The 18316-nt window shown below is 36.0% G+C and overlaps 5 protein-coding genes across 7 annotated transcripts; 2 read left to right on the top strand and 3 right to left on the bottom strand.

Annotated features, from left to right (window-relative positions):
• LOC106314254 (F-box protein At4g18380) lies at positions 1-1883 on the bottom strand. Its single transcript, XM_013752164.1, has 2 exons — positions 523-1883; positions 1-363 (listed from the first exon to the last, which is right to left on the bottom strand). Exon 1 carries the CDS (start codon positions 1682-1684, stop codon positions 551-553), a length of 1134 nt encoding a protein of 377 aa, XP_013607618.1. The 5' UTR covers positions 1685-1883; the 3' UTR covers positions 1-363; positions 523-550.
• A 2466-nt stretch (positions 1884-4349) lies between these two features.
• Positions 4350-7121, bottom strand: LOC106327328 (KH domain-containing protein At4g18375). Of its 2 annotated transcripts, XM_013765466.1 has the most exons (8): positions 7029-7121; positions 6337-6940; positions 5767-6195; positions 5458-5679; positions 5107-5373; positions 4984-5030; positions 4800-4896; positions 4350-4709 (listed from the first exon to the last, which is right to left on the bottom strand). In XM_013765466.1, exons 2-8 carry the CDS (start codon positions 6901-6903, stop codon positions 4578-4580), a joined length of 1761 nt encoding a protein of 586 aa, XP_013620920.1. In that variant the 5' UTR covers positions 6904-6940; positions 7029-7121; the 3' UTR covers positions 4350-4577. The 2 variants fall into 2 exon arrangements, with proteins under 2 accessions (XP_013620920.1, XP_013620913.1); XM_013765459.1 differs by having other exon boundaries at positions 6337-7108.
• A 475-nt stretch (positions 7122-7596) lies between these two features.
• Positions 7597-8465, top strand: LOC106301727. The gene is made up of 2 exons (XM_013738229.1): positions 7597-7742; positions 7920-8465. The coding sequence occupies exon 2, from the start codon at positions 7951-7953 to the stop codon at positions 8293-8295; it is 345 nt and encodes a 114-aa protein (XP_013593683.1). The 5' UTR covers positions 7597-7742; positions 7920-7950; the 3' UTR covers positions 8296-8465.
• Positions 8347-10042, bottom strand: LOC106301633 (protease Do-like 5, chloroplastic). The gene is made up of 7 exons (XM_013738119.1): positions 9708-10042; positions 9499-9633; positions 9362-9424; positions 9174-9263; positions 8952-9074; positions 8681-8843; positions 8347-8584 (listed from the first exon to the last, which is right to left on the bottom strand). The coding sequence occupies exons 1-7, from the start codon at positions 9969-9971 to the stop codon at positions 8478-8480; spliced, it is 945 nt and encodes a 314-aa protein (XP_013593573.1). The 5' UTR covers positions 9972-10042; the 3' UTR covers positions 8347-8477.
• A 3172-nt stretch (positions 10043-13214) lies between these two features.
• On the top strand, positions 13215-15408 carry LOC106299500 (peroxisomal (S)-2-hydroxy-acid oxidase GLO5). 2 transcript variants are annotated; one of them, XM_013735592.1, is made up of 11 exons: positions 13215-13351; positions 13457-13575; positions 13690-13736; positions 13819-13896; positions 13987-14111; positions 14165-14231; positions 14318-14380; positions 14463-14532; positions 14617-14717; positions 14870-14974; positions 15220-15408. In XM_013735592.1, exons 1-11 carry the CDS (start codon positions 13215-13217, stop codon positions 15406-15408), a joined length of 1101 nt encoding a protein of 366 aa, XP_013591046.1. The 2 variants fall into 2 exon arrangements, with proteins under 2 accessions (XP_013591046.1, XP_013591039.1); XM_013735585.1 differs by having other exon boundaries at positions 13451-13575.
• The last annotated feature ends 2908 nt before the right edge of the window (positions 15409-18316 follow it).

Here is an 18316-nt window from a genome sequence, read left to right as displayed (position 1 = left end):
AACACTTGCAACTGCTCTCAATTTTATTTTATTTAACAACTTGGGAGAAATATATAAAGACAAGGGAGAATCAAACTGTATCACTTACCTACAAATAATATTAACATAATAATGAAAGAAAGATGCACAGAGGAAGATTTTATAAGATAAGAAACTTGCTCTTGCACGATTGCAATGCGAGCTGAAAATAAAAAAAGAAGCAGCCAGCTGATGCGGTTTCTGGTGTCTGAGCAGCCGGAACTAGAAGCATTGAGTCATTAATTCTATGGAGTGCCCGCCCCAATGGTGAATCTGAGAATGACAAAACTGATCTTATGCACTTTAGTCTCTCTATCCAAAACCTGGACAGCCTTCGGGATCCACCTATCAAACAAAGAAACTTGTAATAAAACATATAAATTTTGAATATATAATAAAACTTGTAATAAAACATATAAATTTTGAATATATTTTAATATCAAAACTAGTTTGGTCCAAAACAATTGATCACTCAAAATTACTTCATAAGCAAAAGATTCATACCTCAAGACGAGACTCCAACTCTTGCACCTTAGAACGAGTTCATCTCAAGACAGTAAGTCCTTCTCTTAACCAGCATCTTAGCAGCCACCCCATAAACCCCATCAAACGCAGAAGAAACCCAAGAAACATCACACACCTCCTTCTTCGACTCACTAGGTCTAATCGCCACCAAAGTCGCACCCTTCAACACAGTCCCATCAGGCAACTCCAAAGAAGGAGCATACCAAAGCCTCATGTTCAGAGCCGGCACAAGCGTCCTCTTAGAAGCCGAAGAAGCAGACAACGGTTTCACCCTCAACTCCTCCAACTGGTCTCTGTTCATACAAAGCACCCCTTGCCCATCGGTATCCGTCAGCACCAAACTATCAAGCGTCTTGTGCTCCGCGATGATCGGCTGAAGCAAGTAGTGCCTCGCGGAGGCAGCGATCAAGGAGCTGATCGTCCACACGACACGAAGCTTGAGCCCTCCGTTCGTGTAGAACGACTCCGGTATGCTCCCGTTGTCCTCCACCGCCGCCGCCGCGTTGCTGTCGTCGGAAGGAGGAGGGTCTGTGGCCACGGAGGAGGCGCCGAGGATGACGCAATTCTCGAGGGTTGATCCGAACTCCGCACGCCATTTCAGCAAAACGCCGTCGTCTATGCCTAACTCGCCGGCGGGAAGCTCGATGCGGAGGAAACGAATCTCGTTGAAGTTTTTGAGGACCTGCGTCGGGGAGTGGTGAGTCACGCCGCCTTGCTCGATCTCTCCGTCTTCTCCTCCTCCTGTGATAGACAACGACGAGGACGAAGGAGAAGGAGACGGTGATGAAGATGAGCGTTTAGTGGCGAGGAGCTGTGTCAAAGCGTGTAAAGGCTTGAAGATGAGGCGGAAGATGGCGGAGAAGGGGGAGGCGGAGGAGCGAGGCTTGTCGGGGGAGAGGGAGGAGGGTTCGTCGTCGTCGGAGATGACGCAGTCGACGCGAACGACGACGTTTCCGACTTGGGGGACGAGGGAGTGGAATCTCTTGGAAACGACGCCGCATCGGCCGAGGGCTTTGACGTCGCCGATGCGGTTGAAGACGAGGAGGAGGATGGAGTCGGGGAGGTGGTCGAAGAAGTCGGGTTGGTCTAGCGGTTCCGGGTGGATCCGAGAGAGCGGATCTGAACGGTGGATAACGGCCATGAATGAATGAGAGAATCAGAGGAGATAACGCATGGAAGAGAAGAGGAAAGGAATCTTTGAGAGAGAGAGAGGATATAAAGAGGAAGGGAGTTAATTAGATCCACTAGTTTCTTTTTCTTTTGTCTCTTGTCTGAATATTTAAGAATGGAAATAGCGCGTGTGGACACGCGCTAAGAGATTAGAGAGAGGATTTCATTGATTTAACATGATTGAGATAACTAATTATAATCAACTAAATACAAGAAGGGTAGTGACAGAATTCAAGTTAGGTGTAGGTGTGTTGAATTTCGGATATAGAAAAATATCATCCTGATTTGCGATGAAATTTAAGAAAGTTCAAATAATAAAATGGGGTTGGCATTTGATTAGCTAAAATCACTATCGTTTTTAATAAAATTTAATTAAGATACATATTTGGATAATTTCTTAAAAAATATTTTTAATTTTTTAAAATTACAATCTATGTTATATATATATATATATGGCTATTAGACATTTTAAACAAGTTATATTAAAATATTTTAGAATATCCTTTTTCAATAAATTATTTTAAGCAAATAATTATATAAAAATGCAAAAAAATCAATAGTTGAGATGGGTTGACACCTAATTCAATATAAACATAAATACACTTTTATAAAATATATTTTCAATAATATAACCAGTGTAAGAAATTTTTGCTAGTTTATATTTTATCAAATGATATGGGTAATAAGAACATTTTCTACAATTCATATATTTTAATTTAAACTTACATTATGATAAATGGGCTATATAGTACACAAATAATTATGTTTGCAGACTATGATCAAACAATTGAAAACATTAAATTGTGTGAAAGCTTCAAATGGTAATCCACCATTTTCACCATGCATAGTCTAACTGAGCCTACAAAATATCCTTAGACCAAATAACATGCATTATACAGATTTGAATTTTGATAGTATCACAACAAACGATTGCATTAATACAGCATTAATACAACCATCTTACTCCAATTCTTGGTCGCATTCTTAGTTTTTATATTGTGTGATTATTTATTCTCTACCGGTATAATAACCCAAATAATTGTAATGCTTCGTGGGTGTTCAATAATCAAATAAGAATAGATGAGAAGATACAGTTATATAGTTATTTTATACAAAGATTATTCATGGCATGATATGGAGTTGCATTATCATAAGATTTCCGACTTAGCTGTACCACATGATAAGTCGTTAGGTCATTTGGTGAGAATGAATTGGATTTGCCTAGTGCTCTATAGTCTACTCGTAGGCAAATTCTTCCTTTTCTTTCTTTTTTTAATAATAAATTATACAATTCAGTTTTAATAGGTGTTAAAATGGAAATTCAGATTCAATTTGATTATTATATATGTATTAGTAAAAAAATTTAGTACCTCAAACAAACATTTAGAATTGCATATCTTCCCGTCTTCATGGAATTTCCCAGTGTTTGTTACTATAATAGTATCAACAATATGATTTGTGATAATATAATTGGAAACCAAATAAAGAAGAGAGAAAGTGAGATATGTAAAATGCATTTAGACAAGTCATGTGTGGAATCTGAAATGGCACAGTACAGAGCATTGATTTAGATCTGAATCAATAAGGGGAGAGACTTAGCAGGGAAGTAACAAAAGCCGCAGATATTGGTGTCACATGCACGTCGTGTCATGTGTCCATTCTTACTTTGCACGCCCCGCCGTTTTCACTTTTATCGTCGACGTGAAAATGCAGCATTGCCCGTCCGTACAAGTTCACCAAAGTACATTACACAATTCACGTTGTAACTTTTCTTTTTTTCCTGGAATCCAGATTCGATAAAAGATAGTAAAGACTTGAAGTATGTCCACACAAAAAAAAGTATGCCCACAAGAAATCAGTGGTTTTTTAAAAAAATTGTATAAACGAAAGCTTTTTTTAAAGTAAAATATTTGTGTGAATTATATAGAGAAAATTACAATAAAATATAGGTATGGATTAAAGGATGTTTTAAAGGATTTACACTTTGTTCATCACATCTTGTAAATCTCAACAGTTCATTTCTTAAATGATATTTACAATTTAGCAAAAAAAAAAAAAAATTACATGTATGGATTGGTGCAAAATAATGGAATACATCAGAGAAACATGTGACTATTAAATGCAAAAGCAGCAACATAAGTTACATAACTCGGAAATACAGATTCAAGAAATGAAAATTCATGAAACATCTAAGATCCTTCCTTCTTAAATAATATCCTTGCATCATAATTCAAGAAAATAAATAAATAACATCCAGCTAAATAGATTTGTAACACGATTTCCAGATCATCAATCTCCTATTATTTCTCAGTATTATTTTCTATTTTTGTTATGATCGTACAAAGTTTATATATGATAAATGAGAAATCCAACCAATCATATGTCAGTGTTTGTTAATCATCCGTGTGTACATGTGCAGAACACAAACTGTTACGTAACATAACAAAATATACAGAAGAGTTATATAATATAGGTGTCAAATACAGTACCGAGTATTTTCATTTACATGTATGGTAGGAAATGATACATCGTTATATTTAGATTACAACAAGGCCCGTTCAAGAATTTCCGTACTTGCATAGCTGCATTTTAATTAGTTTCTCAAAGGTACGGGGTTGTGAAAATAAAATAAAAACTATAGGGAAAATAAGTAAACTATAATAAACAATAGAGGGTCTTCTGCATGTAATTTCCAAGAATTTAAATAACAAGCAACGCTACGGTACACGGCTCATAGACACATGATCGCTAAACCGGAATATCATTCTATTCCGGGTTGTTATTAATTAAACAACTTCTCCTACAGTTACAGTAAACCGAGGTGAGAAAGAACTCACCAAGAAGCTAGAGACAGAGAGACTGTTTCAAGTGGACATAATAAAAGCTTGGAACAAGTTCTCTGCACTACGCATCTGTTCAGGTGTGCCTGATACGAGAGCAATGCGATCACCGTGAGAAGTTTTGGAATCCGAAACTTCTACCATCGCTCCTGATATCTGAAAGACAGAGAGATGCAATTACCAAATGACAAAAAAGATCTAAGGAACAAACCGAAGTAATGATCATAAAGATTTCAGAAAACAAACCCTTCTTATGTTCTCCAAATTGCCTCCTCCTTTGCCAATAACTTTACTCACTGCACTCGCCGGGACAAGAATCTCCAAAGCAGAAGACTGATACAATCTATAGATAAAAAAAAAAGTTTTAAACCATTTGAAACAAAGTGATAAAGAAGAAGCCAAGTTCTTTGCTGTAGTTTGCAAAACTTACCCTCCATATGAGTATGGACCCACTGATACCAAACCATGATCTCTTGCCTGTTTATGCAAAAAATAAAAGAAAACTAAGACCTCTGTCACCAAGAGAATCAGAAGAACTACAATGTGAACTTACCGGGAAACTACTTTCATAGCCATAGAATCTGTCTGAAGAAACCATTCCCAAGCTGCTTTCCCCTGTCTCTCGCCTCTGATCAAAATCTACAGAAGCATATTCTGGAACAGAAGATACAAAAGGAGCAAGTGTAAAACCGGAATGATCAGATCTTGCAGCAGGAGGATTCCTAGCAGAGACACTGCCTCTATCGCCCAAAACATCCTCTCGGAGTCTTAGTACAATCTGAATGAGAGCATCTCTCACACTGCTGACTTCACCAGATACCTAATGATTACAAGAGATTTCGAAGTTGAATATAAAGCAAAGGAAGGAGAAAAGATTTGAAATTTGATTAGGGACTATAATAACCTCAACAAGATCATCGTTATTCCCTTTGGAGATACGGATATTGGCGTTGGTTCTTTTCCTGATTTGGTTTATGACCGAGCCGCTTTTACCTATAACGCATCCAATAACCTTGGAAGGAACAGGAAGTTGCATCTTAACAGTCTCCTCATCAATATCGTCACTGATCTTCTCTTGCAGAAGAAGAATAGCTTCAACAGCCATAGACTTCATATCATCAGGAGACTGAATAACAAAACACACAAACAAAAAACAATATTATTAAAACAACACTTTACAAATAGAAATGAAGATAAAAAAGTGGAATCAAACCTCTGTAGCGGTGACAATAATAACACACTCATCATCACCATGATTTGCTTTATTAACCTCAATACGAGAACCGCTCGCTTCTCTCATTCCCTTAATGGTCGAGCCTTCTCTCCCGATAACACGGCCGATACGGGACACAGGGCACAACACCTTCAAAACCAGCTCTTTCGATCCAGGAGACCCGCCAAAACCATGAGATGCAGGACTAGTGGTTTCTGCAAAGCCCTGAAACTCAGATGCATTTACAAACGTTGGAACACCTGCACTGTGATAGACATAACTAGAAAGATCCGACGGAACTATAACACTAGCTGGAGTGTCTTGCACGGTTGTTGAATCTAGAGGAATCTGTTCTCGAGGATTGGTCTTGTACATGGTAGCAGAAACAGCGTAAAGAGCCTTCTTCACAGATTTATGCTCACCAGATATCTTTAAAAACAAAACATAAATTAAAACAAAAACTAGCCGAAAGTAAGTGAAAATTAGAGCTTCAGCAGTTTGTAATAGCATAATTGACAAAAAAAAAAAAAAAAAAAAAAAAAAAAAAAAAAAAAAAAAAAAGGCACTAACCAGAACTACATTGTCAAAATCCAAGGCACATGCATGCGAAGGATCCGAGACATGTTTAGAATCAACCTCAACACTAGCTCCAGTTCTTCTCCTTATGCTCTTGATAACCGCACCAGCTTTACCAATCACACCAGAAGCTTGGCTAGACGGAACTAAAAGACGACATTCCTCCGTCTTCTTACCAGCAGCACTCTCCACACAGCTCACGATCGTGTCATGGACTCTGAGAAGAGCATCTTGCGCACAGCACAGAGGCTCTGTCTCGGTCTCTGTTACGTCGACTTTCTCCTTAACCGAGGAGTAGATTGTGATGACTCTTTGGGTGCAGCCAGGTGACTGGTCAAAGACTTTGATCTTGGCCTTGGTGGTGTCCCTGATGGCGTTTATGACTTTGCCGCTCTTGCCTATGACGCCACCGATGATTCCGACGGGGCAGAGGATTCTGTAGATTACGAGGTCTTCTTTGTTGATGGTTTCAGCGTTGGCATTTGAAAATCGCCTCCTTTGATTCTTGTAGTCGTTGTTATTGTTATTGTGATTGGATTTTCGCTTCTTACGGTCACTCATTGTGAGATTTGAGATTGATAAGCACAGAGAAAGGTTGCTGATAAGAGCAATCTATTATCAGAAGATAGAATTGAGAAAACAGAAAGACAATGTATTCGATCTTATAAGAGTTTTGATGTTCGTACAGAAATCGTCCGGAAGATGGATGGCGGCGGGCGGCGGGCGGCGGCGGATAGGATAGATTCTTTTATCACTTCGGGGCACTGGCCTCCCAAATCTTTTATTTCTTAAATTGGTCACGTTACTTCAGAATTGACTAATAAGACCCTATTTCGTGCAACTACAACAAAAACCCCTACATAATGTCAAAAATCTATTTTTGTTTTCTTCACTGATTTTCTTTTGTTTTATTATTCACATATTTTTGTATCAATTTACTTTTTATTTTACATACAAAATTATTTTTTTCATGATTTTAAAGAAATATTATATTTATATTTGTAAAATCAGTTATTAGTTTATAAATTATTTATAAATTCCAACTTAACATGTATTTGATCATTTAATAAATATTTTAATGTCTCTAAATTACAATTTACTTGTTCCTTCATCAAGATAATCATTAAAAAATAATAATAAATTTGTTTTTAAATAAAAATATGAACAAATTAGAGCCGAAAACAAAGAAATCAATTGGGCTTCTTATATGGCTTTCTGATTTAAATGATAATGGGCCCTTGGCCCATGTCTCTCTCGCCTCTCCCTAGAGACGGAGAAATTCAACTATCTTATTTCGTCTTCTCCGACGATTGTCTCAGCTGCGATTGCGAATCGGAGCCGTAGAGTAGTCATAGGGTTCCACGAGCACTCGCCTTTGAAGCTCCAAAGACTGCTACTACGTACATCATCTTATCTCTCTCTCTGCTATTATCGTTCCTTGTTCGATTTTGGTTTTGTTTCTTTGGTTCTATGTATCTCTTAGGCCTTGTTGCATCTCTAAGATTCAAAGTTTGGTTATTTCCATCTCTAAGATTCAAAGTTTATAACTTTGATTGTTCTTCTTTTTGTGTGTAAAGCATACACAAGAACAAGAGCCTGTCGTGAAAAATGGAACAAGTCGATGCAGGAGGAAGCACGACCACCGTCGCTGCGTCGACCTCTGGAGAGTCGGGTTTAGATCCGATAGCACGAGTGAGGAAGCTTTTGTTCCGCCAGATGCTCGTTGGAATCAAAGACGGGAGATTCTTCCTTGGCAGTTTCCACTGCATTGACAAACAAGGAAACATCATCCTCCAAGACACCGTTGAGTATCGCAGCATTAGAAGATCCTCTCCTTCCCCTACTGAACAGCGTTGTCTTGGTATGATCCTCATCCCTGCCTCTTGCAGGACCTCTTGCCATGTTGATTGCTCTATCGAGGAACAACTTTCATTGATTCAGCTCAAAGAGTAGAGCCTCTTTTATAGACTTGATGAGTTGGTCTCTTCGTTATGCCCCGAAATCAAAATTTGATTCCATGTTCTTGTATTGTATGATGAATGATTCACATAACTTTGTGAAGATAAATGTATACATGCATTGGAAGCCTTGTGGAGTTTTATATTTACATTTAATAGAGAAGATGTTTGTTTTCTTCAGAATCTGTCTCTGTATGCTGTTCCATACACAATGAGATAGGGTACTGTTCGAACAACTGTGTCAATGGGAATGGCAAAGTTCACTCCGGAAGACATACCAGTCCCTGCAACAACAAAACTCATTCTCTTCAGTATCCGAGTCATGTCAGAAGAACAAGGGGTTTAAGTTCTTAGATATGGTAAAAGGGAACATCATCAACCTTTGCGGGTGAATGTGGCAGTGTTGACGCCGATGGTATGGCCATAAGAATCAAGCAATGGCCCTCCAGAATTGCCAGAGTTAATGTCAGCATCTGTTTGGATAGCTTCTCGAATACTCTTCCCGTTGGGTGAAGGTATCTCTCTTCCCAACCCACTCACTACCTACATCATCCCCATATGATAACCAACAAACAATCACTTCCAAGTGAAATGTTTAGACTTCAGTGTAACATATATAAAAAAATGTAAGGATCTTCTCCTAGCCCTTACCCCTATTGTCAAAGTGTTTTCATATCCATAAGGATTCCCTATCGCAAAGCAACTCTGACCTACGCGTAGGTCACTGGAGGTACCAAGAGCAACAGGTTTCAACTCACGCCCCTCGGTTTCAATCTGAGTGTATAGTAACATTAGTTAAAAATGACAATACATAAAAGTTTGAGACTCAAATGGTCTGAAAATATGTTCAACGTCGTATTGCCTCAAGATTACCTTCAAAACAGCAAGATCATTGTCTGGATCAAGACCCACAATTTTCCCATCCTTTGTAAATCTTGTTCCCATGGCATCAACTAGAGACACCTGCACAAGACACACAAAACCATGGTTTGCTCTTGAGTTACAACGTCTGTCTTTGTGTTCTTTCCGTGTGCTCAAATGGATAAAAGAAGATGGAGGACCTTACAACGTTGTAAACCACTCTGATCTGTAGCTAACTTGGCAATGACATGATAGTTTGTCACCTACAATTGTTCAACAAACAACCAGGATTCAGAACCTGAGACTTGAGATGAGGGTTTTTTTCATTTGTGCGTACAATGTGACCAAGCTTGTCCCAAACGAAGCCAGAACCTGTCCCTTCGATCTTTGCATTTTCCTCAACATTGGATTCATCAGAGGAAGTTTTGGGAAGCTCAATGTCTTCGATGTACACAACAGACGCCGAAGTTTTCTGTCAAACAGCAAAAGTTGAGATTTTTATTTTCTACGGACAAAAGAAAAGGAGTTTCGAAATTGTCAAAAAACCTGGAAGAGATTGACATTTCTCTCTTCTTCGTCCTCAAGCTCCTCTTCTTTTTCCTTAAGTTGCTCCAATGCGATCGCAGATTCCACCGGAAAACTCTGTTGATTGGAAGCGAGCAGAGACGAGGCGAGCGCTAAGCTCGAACCGAAGATCACGGTTCTTCTTCTCTGATCAGGATTCGAACCGGAGCAAGCTAACACTGAATTCGACCGGTTAAATGGAGTGAAAGTACAAGAGATTGAGGAACAAGCAAGAGCAACGACCATCGTGGCTCCTTCTTCCTTCTCGAAGCTCTCCTACAATGGCTCACACTCGCTCGACCACCAACTTACACAGAGAGGAGATAAGGCAGATGGTATAGGTTCGTTTTTTTCCGGTTCGGTACGGAAACGGTTATGTGGTTTTGGTTTTAGTTTATCCTTTACAATGTCTTAACCGGGTTAATCTTGAGGTGAAAAAAATATATAGAGATTCATTAACTTTTGGTAGTGTGGGCAGTGGGCTGCATAAGATCATACTCTAGATAGCTTGTTTATATGTGGTCTTCTTGATTTGTACTCCATCCGTTTCGTAAAATTACATATTTTAGAGAAAAATTTTGTTTCAAAAAAATTTATTTTTGCATGTTTTAGTTATTAATTGCAAACTTCAAAAAATTTAATTGCACTTATTAGATTTTTATTGGTTTAAAATTATGGAAAATAAAATAGTCACAAAAAATTATGTAAATTTAATGTATTTTGTTAAAATGTGTGAAAAATCTAAAATATGTAAATTTTTGAAAGGAAGGAATACTATTTTTGGTTGTACACGGCTTCTTAGATTCATCAAATGTTTATTTTGGTTAATGAAAGACAAAGAAAGGTCTTTGTAGTTGACTCCATCTAGGATACTACATTGTTTTTAATATCAGAATGTTTTTTTCCTCAAAATTTAAATGCTGCTCAAATCAGTATGTCATATATTTGGAACTTTCTATAACTAATGATATTTCTAGCATTTTACAAGGTTTACATACCACACTAATCATCATAACAGCAAAACTTTTAAAAATTTGAAACAGAGAGCTGTGGGAGATAATGTTCAAAGTCTCATCTAGATATATACATCCCGTATATACAGTCATAAGCGTTTGGTCATGATTCATCATGACTCATGACGATCAAGGTAAGCTAACTAGGTAAATAGTAGAAGTCTACTTGGTCCAATTGTTTGATTAATGGTTCTTTTATTACATTATGAAGTCTGAGTTTCGATTCTTAGAAAATGCGAAATTATGAAAAACTAATGAAAAAAACACTTACAAGAGATCTGCATTATGGTGCAAGGAATTCCGTCAAGCGTATATTCCATAGGACGGCTCAGGATGCAGTTAAGATGTGAATCCACTAAAGGCATGTAGAATTGCCGAGTGTAGAAACGTCTGTAATATTTTTATCGTCGTTTATAATATCATAACTACGTGGTTGCCCGTGAATTCGCGGAAATATTATTGTATGAATAATAATTAGAAACATTAAAAATATAATTTTTAACTTCATATAGTTTGAAAATCAGTCGTAAAGTTTTCATAAATTTGATGTAAAAATAACCGATGAATATTTCGTAATAACAAATGCTTGTAGAATTATATATGTAATTATCACATTAACTTCTCCAATACCTATTATGCATCTTCTCCGAGCTCTTCTTGTTTTTTCTCGTCATCATTTCGTTCTTTTTATTAAATTTTTGCTAATATTTTCCTAATTTTTTTACATATTTTTGTCAAATATTTATTTCTCTCTTTAAATAGTAATACAAAACATACAATAAACGAACTAAAAATCCATCTTAGAATTCTTTTCAACCATAACATTACCTTATTTACTATATTATTTGACTTAACATGATCCGTTAAATATAGTCTTCCAAATTTTCAAAGCCTAATTACTTATAAAGCATATATGGACATTATAAGAGATTATTATAGATACAACTATATTTTTATATGAATATAAAATCATTATATCGATTTCTATAAATTGTTTTATATTCATTATTTTATGTAGTATATAAATATAAAAATAATTGATCAAACATTATTACACTTTCTATATTTTTGAAAATTAGCTACCATTAATTATTATTTGTAATATTATTTAGGTTATTTGGCAAGTGATAGTAATTAGTTTTAGACTTGTATTTTTATTTTAGATATAATTAAAATAATAAAATTTTAAAAAGTTCCGTTCATTATATTATGTAGTTTATAAATATAAAAAAGAATTAATCAAGCGTTAAATATTCTTTATATAATTTCAACAATTAGTTACCATAAATCAGTATTTGTAATATAATTTATATTTTTGGCAAGTGATATTATTTGAATCTATATTTTTATTTTATTTTAAATCAAAAATAAATTAAATTAAATTAAAAATTATCGACCAAGTAAATTATAAAAAAAATTCTTAAGACTTCAAAAATGATCGACATGTAAGAAAAATTCACTTAAGTGACTTCTATTTTAATTTTTAGGAGAATTTGTATTTTTTATAAATGTTTTATAAACTCATATAAATAATTTAAAATTAAGATAAAATAATTTTGTAAGCCATGATAGATAATTTTATAAATGCTTTATTTCTTTATATATGAATATAATGTTTTATTTAAGAATATGAAATCATTATATCGATTTCTAGAAATTGTGTTCGACTAATTATATTATGTAGTATATAAATATAAAAAAAATTAATCAAACATTATTACACTTTCTATAATTTTGACAGTTAGTTTACCATAAATTATTATTTGTAATATCATTTAGACTATTGGTAAGTTACATTAATTAGTTCTAGACTTACTTTTTATTTTAGATCTAATTAAAATAATTAAAAATTAAATATCATTTAACTAATCAAATTATAACAATTCTCTTATACTCTCTCTATGATTGACACCTAGGCAAAAACCACGTAAATGACTTCTCATTTAATATATAAGAGGATTATCCAGAATTAAAAAAAAATAGGCAAGTGTATTTTTCTAGTTAGAAACTGATCATGCTTTGTGATTAAATCCAATTATTGACACTTAATATAATATGGAAATATATAAGAATATAATAATATAAAAGATAACAAATCATCTCATTTATATAAAATTTATCGGGGTCCTGAGTAGATTATGAGCGTTCATGCGTGCATTCAGGGCCGGCTAAAAAAATCCAGCTAAAAATTTTTTTTGGTAAAATTGGAGGCCTAAAAAAAATTTTGGGAATTTTTTTCTACGTAAGTTTTTTCAAAATTTTTGAGGGCCGAAGGTCAATGTTTTTAGTATTTGCCCAGGCCCTGCATGCATTAGCTCTGTATAAAATATAAAGAAAGTAGTTGCCAGTTATAATATAACTTTGGGTACAGAGACGTATGTTACTTTATGACTTCATCTTATAGTATTCTTCGCCACCTTCTCAAGAACACCAAGACGCTCTCCGTGTAATCCCGCGCAGAAATTACAAAAAAGAAATGGAGATAACGAACGTGATGGAATACGAGAAAATCGCAAAGGAGAAATTACCAAAGTTGGTATATGATTACTATGCATCTGGTGCAGAGGATCAGTGGACTCTTCAGGAGAATCGTAACGCCTTCTCCAGGATTCTGTAAGGGAACCCATATGTTCTTTCCTTTCCTCCTTATAAATTGTATTTAAGTATTGGGGTATATTACTTTTCCTTTTTCATATGTTGAAAAAAAAAAAGGTTTAGGCCTCGGATTCTCAAAGATGTAAGCGAGATTGATGTGAGCACAAGGGTTTTAGGGTTTAACATTTCCATGCCAATCATGGTTGCTCCTACGGCAATGCAGAAAATGGCTCACCCTGATGGTAAGTCCTTTTTGAGATATGTTATGAGAGTAGCTTCTTGAGATGTCTTGTAAGGAAAAAGAAACAATCTCATTTCCCTTAACGTTCACTATGTGAAATGGCTTGTCATTGCAGGCGAGCTTGCAACCGCCAGAGCTACTTCCGCTGCTGGAACGATCATGGTTTTGATTCTCTCTCTCTCAACATCTTATTGGCTATCTCCTTTTTACATTCATTTTAATTATTATTTGATATTTTTTTCAGACTTTATCTACATGTGCTACTTGTAGTGTTGATGAAGTTGCTTCCACAGGACCTGGTATTCGTTTCTTCCAACTCTACGTAAGTATGCACATGAGCTTTTCTCCACACGAGTTATGTATTTTCACTTTTCGATAATATTTTTAGCTATTGATTCTCTCTTGATTCCAGGTCTATAAGGACAGAAACGTGGTTAGACAGCTTGCGAAACGAGCTGAAGAAGCTGGATTCAAAGCGATTGCTCTTACTGTAGATACCCCTAGGTTCGGACGAAGAGAAGCCGACATCAAAAACAGGTGAATAAACTTCACACCATCATATAAAAGTTTGTGAAATAAAACTTTTGCAGATTCGCGCTTCCTCGAGATCTAACTCTGAAGAACTTCGAAGGGTTGGATCTTGGGGAAATAGACAAGGTCAGTGACACAATGATATAATAAGCATACAAAATGGATCTAGAAGCTAAATACCTTACACTATCTGTTTCTGTTGATAATTGCAGACCAATGACTCATGGCTGGCTTCTTATGCTGCAAGTCAAGTTGATCAATCACTTAGCTGGAAGGTTAGAATATGTCTAAATATTTGTTCAGCTGGCAAGTATTTTGTTTCAGCTTCTCTGAGCTGTTTGTTTCTTCTTCTTATAGGATATAAAGTGGCTCCAATCAATCACAAGCTTGCCAATACTTCTCAAGGGTGTTCTTACAGCTGAGGATGGTAACACTCTGCATCAAACCTTTTACTTTAAAATCACAAAAACAAAGTTGAGAACATTCTTTTGATCATTTGAAATTTTGGCAGCAAGGATCGCGGTTGAATATGGAGCTGAAGGGATTATAGTTTCTAACCATGGAGCTCGTCAGCTCGATTATGTCCCTCCAACTATAATGGCCCTTGAAGAGGTTAACCTCTAAATGCATTTACATTAGAAAAAACAGTTCTAAATAATGACTTCAGCAGTGTTACCAAAAAAAAAAGACTTCAGCTTATTTTTTTCATATTTGTTTTATGGATATTTAAATTTGATTCTACCAAGCAAATTCAAAAATGGCAGGTGGTTAAAGCCGTGCAGGGTCGGATTCCGGTGTTTCTTGACGGTGGGGTTCGCCGTGGAACAGATATATTTAAAGCATTGGCTCTTGGAGCTTCAGGTGTCTTTGTAAGTTCATTCATCAAACACACTCTTTAGCTCTTATAATTTTCCCCATGTTTTCTCTCTTTTCATTTCGGTTCTGCATGAGTAATAACACTGATTGCCTCTCCCTAATTTTTACCATGCTAGCAATGGGATTAGTCAAAAATGAACCCAAGAAAATGACCAATCCCATTGCTAGCATATGAATACCCTCACTTGATTATATAATAATTCACACGACATGTAACTAATTATTAAATGTTGATTAGGTTGGGAGGCCAACCTTGTTCTCGCTTGCAGCGGACGGAGAGGCCGGAGTGAGGAAGATGCTGCAAATGCTAAGAGATGAGCTCGAGCTGACAATGGCACTAAGTGGGTGCAGTTCTCTGAGAGAGATCAGTAGAAACCACATCAAGACCGATTGGGACTTTCCTCATTACCTCCCGGCCAAGCTATAGGGAATCTTATTGATCACTTGGTTTAATAATCATCGAGGAAAACAAAAGAAGAGATGGATGGTTGGATATATGAAGTAATAATCTCATCGAACTAAAATAAAAATTTACATTTGAGTAAAAAGAATTGGGTATATGATATTTGAAGTAAGTCTTTAATTTCACACTCCAATATGTTGTACCAATCAGAACTTTTTGGTTTTTCTTTCCATCTTTCTAGCTCTAGTTTGGACGAGCTTTCTCCCAATTGTGCCTGGTAAATAGAAAGTGACGTGTGTGAGAAGCAAGAGTGTTAGAGACGTTCACCCTTTCTCTCAATTGTGTCCGCAGTTTCTTCCACTGCGACTCATCAAAATCGTGGACAAAACCATGAGAAAAATCTCTGTGGTAGATTTGGGAGGCAAAACATATGAAGATTGCGTCAGATATTGGTTTGCAAAAAAAAAAAAAAAAGAAGAAGACCGTTACCTTTTTCAGTTGGTTCTTTCAACGGACTTTTTTATTCTTTGATTTATTTCTTCTTACCACAGGTACAGCACCTTGATGTAAATAATGGTTTTTGACTGAATTAATTTCATATTCATATGCTTCATAAACAGTTAAATAGAAGAGATGGTGTTCAGCGGGGCACTTCCGGTGACTATTTTGGGCTTGTTTTCTTATGGAACTTTTAAATGAACCACTTGATTACCAAAAAAATAAAATGAACCACTTGTATATATGTGGAGAAAAGATATGTCCATTCACTAATCCACAGAACATACCATGTCCACAGGCTATATGTAGGCGCTGCTATCCAACTAATCACTTGTTCCTTTGGCTCCAATAATTCTTTGGATTCTTATGGTGTAAAATTCAAAACATGATCGAGTTTCTCTATTCGAAACCATAGAGCCTAGGGTTATCCATGAATGCAGAACAATTTTGTCTTCGAAACTGCCAGATCTTGGAGATTGTTATGGGAGAAATTTAGGATTGGAAAAAAAAGAGAGGCTGGCAAGATTTTCAGCTCAGGAGTAACCTAAACATTGATCCCGCTAGATACTCTTAGATATAAGATCAACTGTTGAGAACAATAGCGACGAGGAAAAGAGTAATATCCATTTAAACTGATCTAGTCTCCAGCCCCAGGAGACTAGGGACCTATGACTTTTTTTTTTTTGAATGAATCGGGACCGATGACGTCTTGGATATGAGAAAGAATATTTAGGCATGGGCGTTCGGGTCTTCGGGTCGGGTTCGGGCCGGTTCTTTTCGGGTCCGAATCTTTAGGATCTTAAATATTTAGACCCAATAGGTACTTAGAAATTTTCGGTTCGGGTTCGGGTCGGTTCTTCTCGGGTCCGGGTCGGTTCGGATCTATAATTAAAATACCCATAACTTTTCGGATTCATATCGGGTCCGGGTCGGGTTCGGGTATTTAGGATCTGAAAAAGACATGACATACCCAGTTCCATCAATAATTAAAATACCCATAACTTTTCGGATTCATATCGGGTCCGGGTCGGGTTCGGGTATTTAGGATCTGAAAAAGACATGACATACCCAGTTCCATCAATAATTAAAATACCCATAACTTTTCGGATTCATAAATATCTAAAATTTTACAAAATAACTTAAATGAAACTATTAATAATAAAATAAAATATTTTTAAACTCTAAATTTTACATTTTAAAGCTTCATATTACTTAAACAATATTATAAAATAACAAATGTTGTTAACAAAAGATATTTCAACTAAATCATAAAATAATATGTATAAAATAGAACACAAAATATCATAGTTTTAGATATACATGTTTTTAAGTCGGGTACAAATCGGTTCTTACCGGGCCGAGTCTATTCGGGTCGGTTCTTTTTGGGTCCGGATCTATTCGGATCGGTTCCTTTCGGTTCCGGATCTATTCGGATAAAACAATTTTAGACCCAAAAGGTACTTGTAAATTTTCGGTCCGGGTCTGGGTCGGGTATTTTTGGATCGGTTCCGGTTCAGGTTTTCGGATCCAGGTTAAAATGCCCAGACCTAAGAATATTGATGACAGAAATCAAGTTTCTTCCTTCAACATCCAATTTTTCAATGGTTGGATGATTTTCACTAGATACAGTAGTCTCTAACAGTAGTATCGGGCCGATATCAAATTCAAATTCCTCTTTGTTTCTTTAGGAAACTTTGAATATCTGTATAGATTATAGAATTGTGATTGTATATTATTATTTTCTTTCAGTAACGTTGTTTCCAGACGTTTCTGATTTGGAACTATATATGGAACCAAGAGCGGTCCTGGACAGAAGCGGCATAATTAAGCATCTGCTTCCGATCTTTAATATCGAGAGAAAAATTTCGGCCATTTTTCAATTGCTATCAGTAGGTCAGATGGTTAAGTATCTGTTGTTCTGTTTAATAGTGCCAAGTTCAAGCCTCCATGTCAGTTTTTTTTTTTTTAATATGCTTCCAGTTTTTTAAAATTTTTTTTTTTACGGGGCCGGGCCTGTATGGAACGGAACAAAACTGATGAAGTTAATATATGGTTGTACCTTCACTGTATGACTATTTGTTTTGGATGACGACCATCAAACATAACACAATTTTGTCTAATTACTTTGGATGAAAACGAAAAATGTAATAACGTGGTTGCATTAACTATGCAACGTTTGTAAACAACATGAGGTGCATGACATCATCTTGACACATTCATCTGACAATCACACCAATTGTGTCCGTATATAAATACATATATACGTAGATATCTAGGTATACGATTTTACAGTATAGTGATTGTATAGTAATACATGATTCATACGTGGCTTCACTTAGTACCACGAATTTGTTGCCCATCAAATACAAATTTCGAGATCTATGGATCATATATGAACAGTCTTTTGCTGGTACGAGTAATCTACATTTGATTG

Source organism: Brassica oleracea, chromosome C1, assembly GCF_000695525.1.
Source record: "Brassica oleracea var. oleracea cultivar TO1000 chromosome C1, BOL, whole genome shotgun sequence".
NCBI classification, from domain to species: domain Eukaryota; kingdom Viridiplantae; phylum Streptophyta; class Magnoliopsida; order Brassicales; family Brassicaceae; genus Brassica; species Brassica oleracea.
This window is presented reverse-complemented; position numbering and strand designations above follow the sequence as displayed.

What these genes read in the sequence shown, in the direction of transcription:
- LOC106314254 (XM_013752164.1), bottom strand. Translation starts at nt 1,684, where the DNA reads ATGGCCGTTATCCACCGTTCAGATCCGCTCTCTCGGATCCACCCGGAA.
- LOC106327328 (XM_013765466.1), bottom strand. Translation starts at nt 6,903, where the DNA reads ATGAGTGACCGTAAGAAGCGAAAATCCAATCACAATAACAATAACAAC. An exon ending in TTATTGTCACCGCTACAGAG is followed by an intron (nt 5,680 to 5,766) that starts GTTTGATTCCAC and finishes TTTGTTATTCAG; the next exon opens with TCTCCTGATGATATGAAGTC. An exon ending in ATAACGATGATCTTGTTGAG is followed by an intron (nt 5,374 to 5,457) that starts GTTATTATAGTC and finishes TGTAATCATTAG; the next exon opens with GTATCTGGTGAAGTCAGCAG.
- LOC106301727 (XM_013738229.1), top strand. Translation starts at nt 7,951, where the DNA reads ATGGAACAAGTCGATGCAGGAGGAAGCACGACCACCGTCGCTGCGTCG.
- LOC106301633 (XM_013738119.1), bottom strand. Translation starts at nt 9,971, where the DNA reads ATGGTCGTTGCTCTTGCTTGTTCCTCAATCTCTTGTACTTTCACTCCA. An exon ending in GTGGTTTACAACGTTGTAAG is followed by an intron (nt 9,264 to 9,361) that starts GTCCTCCATCTT and finishes TGTCTTGTGCAG; the next exon opens with GTGTCTCTAGTTGATGCCAT. An exon ending in ATGATCTTGCTGTTTTGAAG is followed by an intron (nt 9,075 to 9,173) that starts GTAATCTTGAGG and finishes CTATACACTCAG; the next exon opens with ATTGAAACCGAGGGGCGTGA.
- LOC106299500 (XM_013735585.1), top strand. Translation starts at nt 13,215, where the DNA reads ATGGAGATAACGAACGTGATGGAATACGAGAAAATCGCAAAGGAGAAA. An exon ending in ATCTTGGGGAAATAGACAAG is followed by an intron (nt 14,232 to 14,317) that starts GTCAGTGACACA and finishes TGATAATTGCAG; the next exon opens with ACCAATGACTCATGGCTGGC. An exon ending in TGTTCTTACAGCTGAGGATG is followed by an intron (nt 14,533 to 14,616) that starts GTAACACTCTGC and finishes AAATTTTGGCAG; the next exon opens with CAAGGATCGCGGTTGAATAT.